The sequence below is a fragment of the Alternaria metachromatica genome (genome assembly GCF_023757995.1).
Source record: "Alternaria metachromatica strain BMP 0045 chromosome Unknown scaffold_40, whole genome shotgun sequence".
NCBI classification, from domain to species: Eukaryota; Fungi; Ascomycota; class Dothideomycetes; order Pleosporales; family Pleosporaceae; genus Alternaria; species Alternaria metachromatica.
In genome coordinates, this window is record NW_026055531.1 from 64,618 (window position 1) to 75,696 (window position 11,079).

Here is an 11,079-nt window from a genome sequence, read left to right on the forward strand (position 1 = left end):
TCTGAATTGCAACCCATGAGTTGAACTGCGATGACTCCATCCGCACAGATAAGCCAATGCTGATGGGTCAGAGTGATCGGAGGGTCGCGACGTGAGTGGAAATGTGAAGGATTTTGGCGCTGTTAAGCGGTTTTCGGAGATAATGAACGATGACATCAACAGGTTGCCGCGCCCCAATTTTCGGCTATGCTTTTTCTTGTTCTGTACACAGCAGACACTCGAGGTCATCCATCTGAAGCGCGCAGCATTGACGATGATGTTCTATAAAAGCCCTTGTGGCATTGAGGATTTGGTAATGGTAGAATCACGCCTCCAGGGAATAGCTGGTCGCACAGGAAGATCCGACAGCATGCCACACCGATGTTAGCTTAGGCACCCAAGCTAAGGGAGAGAAAAGGACTTATTGCGCGGAAGGGTGGAGCGGAACAGTGGAGCGGAACAGTGGAGCGGAAGTGCGGCCGGCTCATGGCTTGAGGGTGGATGCAGGTGGATGGCCCACCTCAAGCTGTCGTACTTCAGGCGCGCTGCGAGCCTGGAGCAGGGTCTGCATCATCGCTGTAATACCCATCATCGTCAGCGCTCGCTCGTCCGGTCAACTCGTACTCTCCAGCATCTCCCAACTTTGCGGCAGGGCCGTCATCAACGTCTTTGAACATGCGATAGAACACAACGCCGGCGACTCCAGCGATCAACGCCAATCCAAAGTATAACCACTGCAAGTGCGGGTCTCTTGCCAATGGAGCGATCAAGATACCCAGAGCGCTTCCACCCGCACTTGTAAGTAGGAAGAGACTCATGATGAGGCTCTTCATATTCTCGGGTGCCTTCGCATATGCCAGTTCCAAGCCGGTAACACTAGCGAGAATCTCACTCAGTGCAATTAACACGTATGCTGGGGCTTGCCATGCGACGTGGACTTCGTTTGGTTTGAACTTCCCTTCGCTGATCTTTCCCGCGTCGCAGTTCGATGGGCTGAAGTAGCAAGGTGGTGTCGCGTAGATCTTTGACTGGAGAGCGCCTGCGTATAGCATGGCGAGCGCGGCCATGAGGAAGCCGAGAAAGATGCGCGTTATTGGCATCAGTGCGATGTGCAGTCGTGTACGGATGAACGGGTAGACGAGGCGGTCCATGATTGGGATAAGGACGATGATGGTGACGGGATCGATGTTGGGAAGGATGTCGTTGGGAAGGCCATGCAACTCCATTTGACCGGCTTGTGAGACGAAATTGTTCAGCATCTGCGAGTACGTGAGCCAGTAGATAGGGAAGAACAGAAAGACTTTGCATGCGACCAGCGCAGTCTTCAACTCGTCGATAAACTTGTCGTCCCAAGTCACCTTCGACCTGCTTCTTCCGTGCCCTTGAGCGGAAGCTTTCGCTTTGTCAAGATCTCCGCCGTTCCTTGCGGCGATGTATAGGGCGCGGAAGCAGTTTCCAATCACGCCACCTTGAGGTGGCTTGATGATGTACTGCTTCCTTCCTCTCACCAACACCACATAGCCCACGCAGAACATAACCAATGGTAGAAGATAAGCACTCCAGAATCCGACATGCAACTCCAACATAGTCGTTGCGATCGCAGAGATCGAGCCTACATTGATGCACATGTAGAATATCATGTAGATCCTCTGCACCGTAATCTCCGGATCAACGATGACGCGCTTTCCTCCAGGCAGGTCCTTGACGAAAGGTTTGTTAGACCGCACTTGCTCCGCGATCAACGGCGACACGTTGCTCTTGATGCCACCAGTACCCAGGCCGATGATCAGCATCGCGACAATAAGTCCAGGGTATGCGGCTCCGCCTCGAACCGCCCACGGCAAGCTGGTAACGAAGAGAATCGCGATGCCGACCATGTACACCAGACTGAACCACTTGATCGTCGCATACTTCCCCAGATACTGGTCCGCAACAACGGCGCCAAATAAAGGCGTGAGGTAGCACCAGAATTGGAAGAAGTTCGTCATCGCTGTCGCACCACTCTGCTTCAAGCCAAGAGCGCCAGGTAGGCCATTGGGGTCGTTGTATTCGTTGGCGATGTAGTTCTGGAAGGGCCCGGAGAGTCCGTAGTAGGCGAAGCGCTCACAAAGCTCGACAACGGCGACTAGAAAAGCGCCATATGGCAACGTATCCGCTACGCGAGGCAGAAATAGCAGATCCTCTGCTGTCGGTATGGAGCCAATGTGAACAGGCGCTTCAAAAGGAACGGCATCCGCGTCTTCATTTGTGACGTCTTTGTCATGTACTGTGAGGTGTGCACTTGCAGTCTCGGTCTGCGCAACAGTCGTGTAGGCACCCCGCTCTTCACCATTCTGTCGCCAAGATGAAGCCATCTTGAATTGAGTTGTTCGATTAGGTGTTCCTTGGTTATGCTCTCTTGGTGCTTGGTGGTCCTATTCACTTGATTGGGACCCGTCACGGCGATCAAAGTCTCTTGCTGCTATATCCTGTGCGCACGCTCATGGCATGGTCGGAATGCGTATTGCGTTCATGGCGGCGCGGTGTTGCCTGAAATATGGAGACTGAGCCGTGAGTTGATGAGATTGGAGATGAAGACACGCGTTCGCGGCCTCGGGAAGGTGAGACGGTGCTCGTGTCCGGTCTAGGCCGGATTGGTGGCTGAATACCCCACAACACATCACAACCGTTCAAAGCCATGCCTTTCGCAATCGCACATGAACCATCATATTTAAATGCAGTTAGGACTGATAGCTATCGCGAGCTGGGCATGCTACTAGTGGGCAAATATTGCTTCTGCCGAATACACTCGCTCAAGAAGAAAGGCCCGGAGGTACAGTTAATAGAATCGCGATCGCCCTTCGAAGCGGACTTGAAGGGTGCGCGACAGTCCAGCCAAAGTGCATCAAGGCCTTTGCATCAAACGCATCTGATCGAGTGCCGACCGCAAGTACATCCGCCCTGACTACCTCTTAGCAAATCAATCCTCCTACATACCAGTAGCCAAACCCCTCAAGCCACCATCCCCTCCTCCTCTCGAAAAGTTCCCTACCTAGGCGTAGCAGGCGGTGTCATCATATTACCTCCGCCTCCCCACCCAATCATACCACCACCCTCAACCGCCTCACATTGCGACATGTGGAAGGCCTTCAGTACGTTCTTGTTCTCCGAGAACTCCTCCCACGCACTCTCATCCTCGAGTATAGCAGGCATCCTCATCCTCACGCACTCGATGATAGCCTTGCGCAGTCCGCGGTCGTTCTCTGGGCATTGCTCGTGGTAGATGCATGTTGCGAGGTCGACGATCATGAGCGGGTCGGTGATGAAGGGTAGGCGGTCGACGATGGCTTCGGCCGCGCGGCGCTTGATGTTCTCGAGGTTGTACTGGGTTGGGGGTTAGTATGAAGGTAGGGAAATAGAGGTACGAGAGCAGTTACCTTGTCCGCGGCGATGAAGAGATCCAGGAGTTGGTTCATCATGAGCTCTTTCTCAATTTCCATACGAAGAGCGAAGTTGGTGAAAATGGAACCAGTGGTGGTGTTGTAGACACCGTACATCTCATCTAGGAGAATGGAGATGACTTGTGCTGACTCTGGGAGTTCGATGGATTGCTTTGCGGTCTCGGAGAAGCCGCCGCTGCATACTGCTCTGAAGTAGTATGACTCTTTGCAAAGCTTGACGCGATGGACGCGGAATTGGCTGCCACCTGCGAAAACGGTGAAGTCTGACCATTCGCCCGTCTTCCGTAGACGAGGCCACTCAGACGAATCAGTAGGGACCGCCATCCAAGGCTGCGGAGCTCGGCTCGTGAAGCCCTGCTGTTCCATGTCGAAGTCGGCCTTGACGAACGCGACCTTTCTAGCACCACGTCAGTCCCAGACACAGTATTAAATGCGGACTGTTACATACTGTGGAATTTCATAGCTGTAGAAGAAGTGGTTGCCAGCTGCTGTCGCAATGTCCTCCAGGATATCGAGAAAGCCGCGAGCTTGGTACGGCAACACAAACTCCAAATCTATCTGTAGATGCTGAAACAGGATCGATACTTTCTTGCTCTTGTCCCGCCAGGCTGCTGCGCGAGCGGTCTTGGCCTGGAAGTACATAGGCTCACCGGTTTCTGGAAGGCGCTGAACAGAGGCAATATTGCCGAAGGACGTGCTATCAACAAAGCCGAATTCAGCGTTTGCGCGGTCCAGAAAGAGGTACGTAGAACCTGTAGTCTTCTGCTCCTTGCCAATGGTGAAGGACTGGAGGAGCCAGAGAACTGACTTGGAGTCCCCAGCGACGGACTTCGGGAAGGGAGGCATGGTGATGCAAATGCTGGAGATCGTGGGAGAGACGCGGCGATATATGGACTAAAGGGTCGTTGGTGTAAAAAGGGTGTTAGTGAGGTATAGAATCGATAAAGAGAGTCGAGTTTGGGGCGGACTGTTTCTAGTAGCAGCTTCGCGGTGATGAGGATAGCGGTATTGTTAGCGGTGAGCAGTGAGCGATGAGCGGAGATTGTCGCGATGGCATCGGAAACAGGAGTCCAAGGGTCTGTCCAATCGGCTTACTCAATTGAGTTACCATTCGTAAGTTCAGCATAATGATGAGAGATGAAGAGTTGTACATCAGTTGCGTCCTTTGGGAGGCGTAGGATGAAATCAATTAATATATTGCGACTCGGTACTATCAAAGCCGTGGGTAGAACAAAACCCTAAAATCAGTTCCTTTGATCATTTGCATCCGACACTCCGTGTCAGAGACTATGCCGTGATATGTATCGCGCCCTTGAACGCCTATGGCCCAGATATTGTACAGTAAATTCGGGAGAAGATCGTTGATATCGCATAACGCCGAGCTTGAGATAGAGCTCACCAGGTTGTCGCGACCTGCGGGTATTCATTCTTGCTGATCTTGAGGTCGTCATAGACAGAATCGTCACCTAGATTTGATTAGCACACATCACATTTGCTAGCTACTTAACAACGTACCATGAAGATGCTCGACGCGCAGCTCATCCTCATGTTCAAGCTTCTCAATTTCCTCTTGTGGAGTTTCCTTGTCATGCTTCTGGTCCTTGGTAGTAGGCTCGACGCCGCTCTCCATCTTCTCGCCGATGAGCAGGATCTGGCAGTACTCGTAGTCCAGGTATTTTGGCTTGACTTCGACCCAAGCCAGTCCGCGGAACTCGTCGATGAACCTGGCAATGGTCAGTCATGAACACATAGTCAGATCGGAATCACTTACTCCTTGGGAAATTCGGGCTTCTGAGGAAGCTGGGCGGAAGCCGGTCCGCTGCGCTCAGGGTTCTTGACGCTCATGACGAAGCTGCCCTGGTCCTTGATACCTAGGTCTTCCTGAACTTCTCCAAGCTCGGAAGGTATGGTGGTGGAGTATACGAGATGGCACGTCCGGTCTTCAGTGCGCGTAATGGCATATACGCCCTCCGCCACAGGCGCCACAGGCTCGGTGCGTCGACTGCCTTGTGTCTTCGTCTCGTACTCGTCCGCACCAAAAAAGCTCTCCTTCAGCTCTTTGATGGAAGTGTTCGCCTTTTCGACAAATGCCATGAATTTATCATTGTGCGACTTGGGAAAGACCTTCTTGGGCAGCGCAAAGAGTCGGATGTTGTTGTCGTCGGCGAGGGCACCGTCGCCTAGCTTGGCTCCGGATGGCATTGGTCGGAGGACGAAGAAGGTGCGTTGAAGGTCGCCGACGCTCTCAGAGTCCTCAACGCCGACGCGGTTGCGGGTGAAGAAGTAGATCACGCCCTTTTCAAGAATGTTGGACGGCATTTGCTTTGCGCGTTGGGAGGACTCCTCGATCGCGCCTTCGCCATCTGCGCTAGTCTCCTTTGTCGCGTTTTCCGATTTGTCTTCGCTCTTCTCTGTCTGTGTAGTCTCTTCGGCTTTGGGGGCGGCGTCGGTGTCTTGTTCCGCCTGGTCGTCGGTAGTCTCCACATCGGTTGATGCAGGCTTGTCACCATCGCCATTGGCCAATGCCGTCGCATCGCTCGCATCGACGAGGTCTTCCGCGGCCTTCTTCTCGGCCTCCTCTACATCTTTGGAGTCTTGACCCCCATCCGAGGCGTCCTTCATCTCGCTGTCAGACTCCTTGCTGGTGTCCATTGTCTCCTCGATAGTAGCTTGCTTCTTGGACGCCTTGCGATCGCGCTTGGGAGACGGCTCGACTTCGGGCTTGCGTTTGGTGCCGGCTGCGACATCGTTACCCTTTGCTGGGCTGGAGCCACCGTCGGTGCTGCGAGCCGATGAGCGTGTTCCTGCCATTGTAGCTGCAGTAAGGTCAATTGAGTGAATTGGTGTAGATTATTGAAGATATAAGTGAAGGGATGAGAGAAGGATGGGAGACAAAGCAAAGGAGTAATGAAGGGGGCGGATGTTTGCGCGCGCTGGTGGTTTGTGGCAGGCGCGTCGCGTGAAATGGTGACGTCAATGGCAGTCATTAGCACATCGACGCGTCAGGAAGGCACGTGCAGTATTGGACCATCAGACGGAAGCCGCGAGCGGTCATGAGCGAGGATTTGAGAGCGCGTGAAATAGTGTCGCGCATTCACGCGCTTGATGTAGCAAACCTATCGAAGCTGATATACAACGCCTTCGTATCGTACGTCCTTTCATCGAGCGCACCCCGGTCCACGTAGACGAAGCCACAACCGGTATTGCTTATTCGTGCTTCTCGAGAAAGGCATGAATGCCGTCGGCGATGCCCTCCGGACTTGGCTTCTCAGCGCATACATCAGGAGTGAAGCCAAACTCCTGCTTCAGATAATCGCGCGTGGTCGGACCGATGGTGCATATCAGGATATCTCTCTGATCAGCAGTGGCTTTGGCTCTCCCAGTCTCCATGTCCAGAAGACCCAGGCTCTCGAGCATCGCCTGACATCCGCTTGGAGAGAATACAACGACCCACTGCCGTTTCGAGCCCTGATCCGCGTTTCTGCGCCAGATTGTCGAAAAGTCCTCCTTGAAAGACTGCATCTCTCCAGTCTCGTATATAACCAGCTCATCTACTCGCGCCCTCTCTTTTGGATCCAGCTCTTCTGATTGCAGGGTCTTTGGTATTATATCCCTCCTCTTGTCGCCGACCATGAACAGTACGGGCGGATTCGCAACACCTGGATAAAGGGCGTTGTAATGCTTCGATATGAAGCCAGCCAGAGCTTCGCCGTTGCCGGTTTCCTCTCCCAGGATTGGACACTTAAGACCCAGAGATCGCAGTCCGCGAGCTGTAGCTGGGCCTACTACGTACAGCGGCAGACTCTCTGGCAGCAGGTCGTCGATGTCGAGGGCGCCTTCTCTGCGGATATCCTCGACAACCTCGCTGAAGGCTTCGACTGCACGCTGCGAGGTGAAAATCAGCGCGCCATATGTCGCGAGACCCTGCTGCGCTTGTGGCACGAAGCCGCGATTGGTGACATGTTGGCGCACCTCACGCAGGGCATCTCGCTTGAACCTGTGCTCCAGGACGGGCACGAAGACAGGCGCATAGCTGCCGTTGTCGAGTTCAAGGAACAGCTCTTCGTACGTGTCTTTGGGCACTGACTTGGTCTTGAGCAGCAGAATGGGGATGCTGCCCCGCGATTGTTCCGCCATAGCCGTGGTTTGGTGTGTGCGTGGTCGAGGCCCCGAGTGAAGGGTCAAGACTGCGGGCGGCACACTAGGCCGCCCGCTAAACATCGGGAAAAGTTGCCAGCATCCGTGGTTCACTCGAGACCCTCGAATTTAATAGTTGTCCTCCCACCGCCTCCACGCCTCGCCTGCACATTCACGACTCGGCGGTCTACCCAGCTCTCGCAGACCTCTCTCCCCCGCTGCAACGCCCAGTCAGCCCCTCAACCCAATTGACTGCACAGCAAACATGGCCGACGTCGCAACTCCACCCGCCGCCCAGGCCTCGACCAACGGCGCTGCTGCCCCTCCGGCCAAGCAGCAGGTTGTCAAGCCCGACAAGCCCGACGAGGACAAGTACAAGGAGGAGCTCGCCAAGCTGGAGAAGGAGCACGCCGCCGCCCAGGAGAAGCTGGTGAGTACATGGCCCCGTGTGGTGCGCGCAGTCGCACGGCCACGAGCTGACGGGTGGCTGCATCGCACACCACCACTCAATTCGGGAAAATTACTAACGACACCCAGAACGCGTGCAAGGCCAAGCTCGACCTCGCCAAGCCCAACAACAAGGACTCGCCCAACGCGAAGCGCCAGCAGGAGCTCAAGACGGAGCTCAACGCCATCCGCTCCACCCAGCAGGGCAACAAGTCCGGCCGCAACTCCATCTTCGAGAAGATCAAGAAGCTCGACGAGCAGCTTAAGCAGCAGCTCAACGAGCTCAAGACGGCCAAGGGCAAGTCCAACTACAAGTCGGCCGAGGATGTGGACCAGGAGATTGCCCGTCTGCAGAAGCAGGTCGACGGCGGCATGATGAAGCTCGTCGACGAGAAGAAGGCCCTGGCCGAGATCAGCGCCCTCAACAAGGCCAAGAAGAACTTCTCCGGCTTCGACTCGCAGCAGAAGAAGATCGACGACATCAAGGCCCAGATCGCCGAGCAGAAGAAGCTTCTTGACGACCCGGAGAACAAGGCCCTCTCCGAGAAGTACACCAAGCTCCAGACCGAGCTCGACGGACTCAAGGCTGAGCAAGACGAGGCCTTTAAGAACCTGAGATCGCTCCGTGAGGAGACCGACAAGGCGCGCGCAGTGCAGCAGGAGAAGTACCAGGCCCGCAAGGAGCTCAAGGACAACTACTTCCAGCAGCTCCGCGCGTTCAAGAACTACGAGTTCGAGGCGCGCAAGATCCGTAACGAGAAGAGGCGCCTCGAGCAGCTCCAGTACGTCGCTGGCAAGCGCAAGGAGACTGCCTCCAAGCGTCTCGAAGAGGCCAGCGCACCCGCTTACGGCGACGAGATCATTGCCTGCGAGGGCTTGATCCGCCACTTCGACCCCTCCGCACTCCCCGCCAAGGAGACCACCGCTGCCAGCAAGTTCGCCGCTTCCGCCCAGCGCACCGTCGACGACTCGGGCCTCAAGGGTACCCGCATATCGAAGAAGGACACCGAGGAGGAGAGCTACATGGCTGGTACCGGTGGAAAGAAGGGTAAGAAGGGCAAGAAGGGCGGCGCCGCTGCTAGCAAGTTCAACTTGAACATTGGCATCATCGAGGAGCTCGCCAAGGTCGGCGTCGACCCCCCATCAAGCCAGGATGAAGTCCCCGCCACCGTCGAGAAGCTCCAGGCCAAGCTTGCCCACTGGAAAGAGGACCAGGACCGCAAGACCAAGGAGGTGAGTGATTCTATATACGACTGCGAGGATACTGCTAACAAGTCTTCAGAACATCGCCAAGGCGCAGAAGGAGATTGACAAGCTTGAGGCTGAAGAAGCCGCCGAGGACGCCGCCAACGGCAGCACCGATGCCGCCCGCAAGCCCGCCCAGAAGAACCAGGCCGTCAACGGCGACGCATCCGCCGAGGCTGAGCTTGCACAGGAGAAGGACGCCGCAGCGGACGCTGCTGACGACCTCAAGAAGGCCACGATCGAGGACAAGGAGACTGCCGCCGACGCATAGAGTGCGCAGTGTCAAGCATTGTCACTAGGGGTGTTAGCCTCCTAAAATTTGGGTCATATTTCCGGGACATTGGCATGGTGTAGGATCTAGCCCACATCTTCATTTCTAGCTTGGGATCTTGGAATCGGTACATTGTCCGCTATTGTTACGAGATACCAGCATGGCATGGGACGGGCTCACGGAGTGGAGTACGATGTGTCTCATTTAGACGCGCAGCAGACCTAAAAGGTTAATATCACCATCTCATCTTCAATGCGTCGATCAAAGTGACATGTACGACTAAGCATGTAGAACTTGGTCATTAGCTCAAAGAAGCATGACATGACGCAAGACCCTGAACTACAGACTAGACCATCCGCAACAGGAGCCGGTGCCGGTGGCAGCCAGAAGGAGTTACCCCACATACATAGCGGGGTGGATGTGGTTCCCAAACGCGTGGTGGTGGTACTGATGACATCATTGGCAAAGTCCTACAAAGTCGCGCGACATTCTCAGCTCCTCTCCCACACACTACCTGCTTAACGATAACTACCCATTCCAAGGTATGCTTTCCTCTCGTCTCCTTTCTCAGTGCATCGCAAGGACAGCGCGAAGGTCGCCTCGAACATTGTGCCTGCAGAAGCTGACGCCTTCTCCCCAGCTACCAAACAACCACGCCGCTCAACGCGTATTCTCTACAACCACCATCACCATGTCTGGCTTCAGCAACACCGACACCGGCTCCAAGACGGCCGACCCCTACACGCAGAAGAACCTTGAGGAGCCCTCGCTTAAGGAGAAGTGCGAGGACCTGCTCAACTTCGTCGACAAGACCAAGTTCTGCCTGTTGACCACACAGGCCGCAGACAGCGACCTCCTGGCCTCAAGAGCCATGGCTGTCGCTGCAAAGGTACTGTACACCCAATTGATGACCAAAGACATAGCTAACAAACAACAGGAGGGCCACGGCTTCGACCTCCTCTTCCACACCAACACCGAGTCCGGCAAGACGGACGACCTCAAGGAGCACAAGTCCGTCAACGTCGGCTTCATCAACAACTCAGGCGAGTGGGCCTCCATCTCCGGCCACGCCTCCATCGAGACAGACCGCGACGTCGTCCGCAAGCACTACTCTCCAGCGCTCAAGGCATGGATTGGCGACCTCGGTGACGGCAAGCACGACGGTGGCCCAGAGGACCCGCGCATTGGCATCATCCGCGTCAAGGTCAGCACGGCTCAGTACGCTGTGTCGAAGCGGACGCAGATTGGCGGGCTTGTGGAGCTGGCGAAGGGGATTGCGACGGGTGAGGCGCCGAATGTTAATAAGCTGAGGCATCTTGATGAGGCGGAGATTCAGCAGTATAGGTCGCAGTAGATCACGTTCATCGAACAAAGAGAAAAGAGATAGATCCATGATGACCCAGATGTAATCAAATAATAAACACATTGCCTGTCCACCTCGATCTCCTCTGTTGCATCGTGAGCCTGTTGAAACCTGGAATGACGTCACACAAGCGCGTTCCATCCTGGTCCGCTCCGCGTCAAACCTCGGCGCCATGCACAGCTCAAAGCATTCACCCA

General features: G+C 55.1%; 6 protein-coding genes across 6 annotated transcripts; 2 read left to right on the forward strand and 4 right to left on the reverse strand.

Annotated features, from left to right (window-relative positions):
• Positions 1 to 515: 515 nt before the first annotated feature.
• On the reverse strand, positions 516 to 2,333 carry J4E83_010045 (uncharacterized protein; the record flags this gene model as incomplete). Its single annotated transcript, XM_049336928.1, has 1 exon — positions 516 to 2,333. The coding sequence occupies one exon, from the start codon at positions 2,331 to 2,333 to the stop codon at positions 516 to 518; it is 1,818 nt and encodes a 605-aa protein (XP_049183907.1).
• Positions 2,334 to 3,006: 673 nt separating this feature from the next.
• Positions 3,007 to 4,265, reverse strand: J4E83_010046 (uncharacterized protein; the record flags this gene model as incomplete). The annotated part of the gene is made up of 3 exons (XM_049336929.1): positions 3,007 to 3,342; positions 3,396 to 3,816; positions 3,868 to 4,265. The coding sequence occupies 3 exons, from the start codon at positions 4,263 to 4,265 to the stop codon at positions 3,007 to 3,009; spliced, it is 1,155 nt and encodes a 384-aa protein (XP_049183908.1).
• Positions 4,266 to 4,814: 549 nt separating this feature from the next.
• On the reverse strand, positions 4,815 to 6,230 carry J4E83_010047 (uncharacterized protein; the record flags this gene model as incomplete). The annotated part of the gene is made up of 3 exons (XM_049336930.1): positions 4,815 to 4,885; positions 4,935 to 5,143; positions 5,191 to 6,230. The coding sequence occupies 3 exons, from the start codon at positions 6,228 to 6,230 to the stop codon at positions 4,815 to 4,817; spliced, it is 1,320 nt and encodes a 439-aa protein (XP_049183909.1).
• A 396-nt stretch (positions 6,231 to 6,626) lies between these two features.
• J4E83_010048 (uncharacterized protein) lies at positions 6,627 to 7,556 on the reverse strand (the record flags this gene model as incomplete). Its single annotated transcript, XM_049336931.1, has 1 exon — positions 6,627 to 7,556. One exon carries the CDS (start codon positions 7,554 to 7,556, stop codon positions 6,627 to 6,629), a length of 930 nt encoding a protein of 309 aa, XP_049183910.1.
• A 265-nt stretch (positions 7,557 to 7,821) lies between these two features.
• Positions 7,822 to 9,519, forward strand: J4E83_010049 (uncharacterized protein; the record flags this gene model as incomplete). Its single annotated transcript, XM_049336932.1, has 3 exons — positions 7,822 to 7,986; positions 8,094 to 9,236; positions 9,286 to 9,519. The coding sequence occupies 3 exons, from the start codon at positions 7,822 to 7,824 to the stop codon at positions 9,517 to 9,519; spliced, it is 1,542 nt and encodes a 513-aa protein (XP_049183911.1).
• Positions 9,520 to 10,210: 691 nt separating this feature from the next.
• J4E83_010050 (uncharacterized protein) lies at positions 10,211 to 10,873 on the forward strand (the record flags this gene model as incomplete). Its single annotated transcript, XM_049336933.1, has 2 exons — positions 10,211 to 10,408; positions 10,457 to 10,873. 2 exons carry the CDS (start codon positions 10,211 to 10,213, stop codon positions 10,871 to 10,873), a joined length of 615 nt encoding a protein of 204 aa, XP_049183912.1.
• Between the last annotated feature and the right edge of the window lie 206 nt (positions 10,874 to 11,079).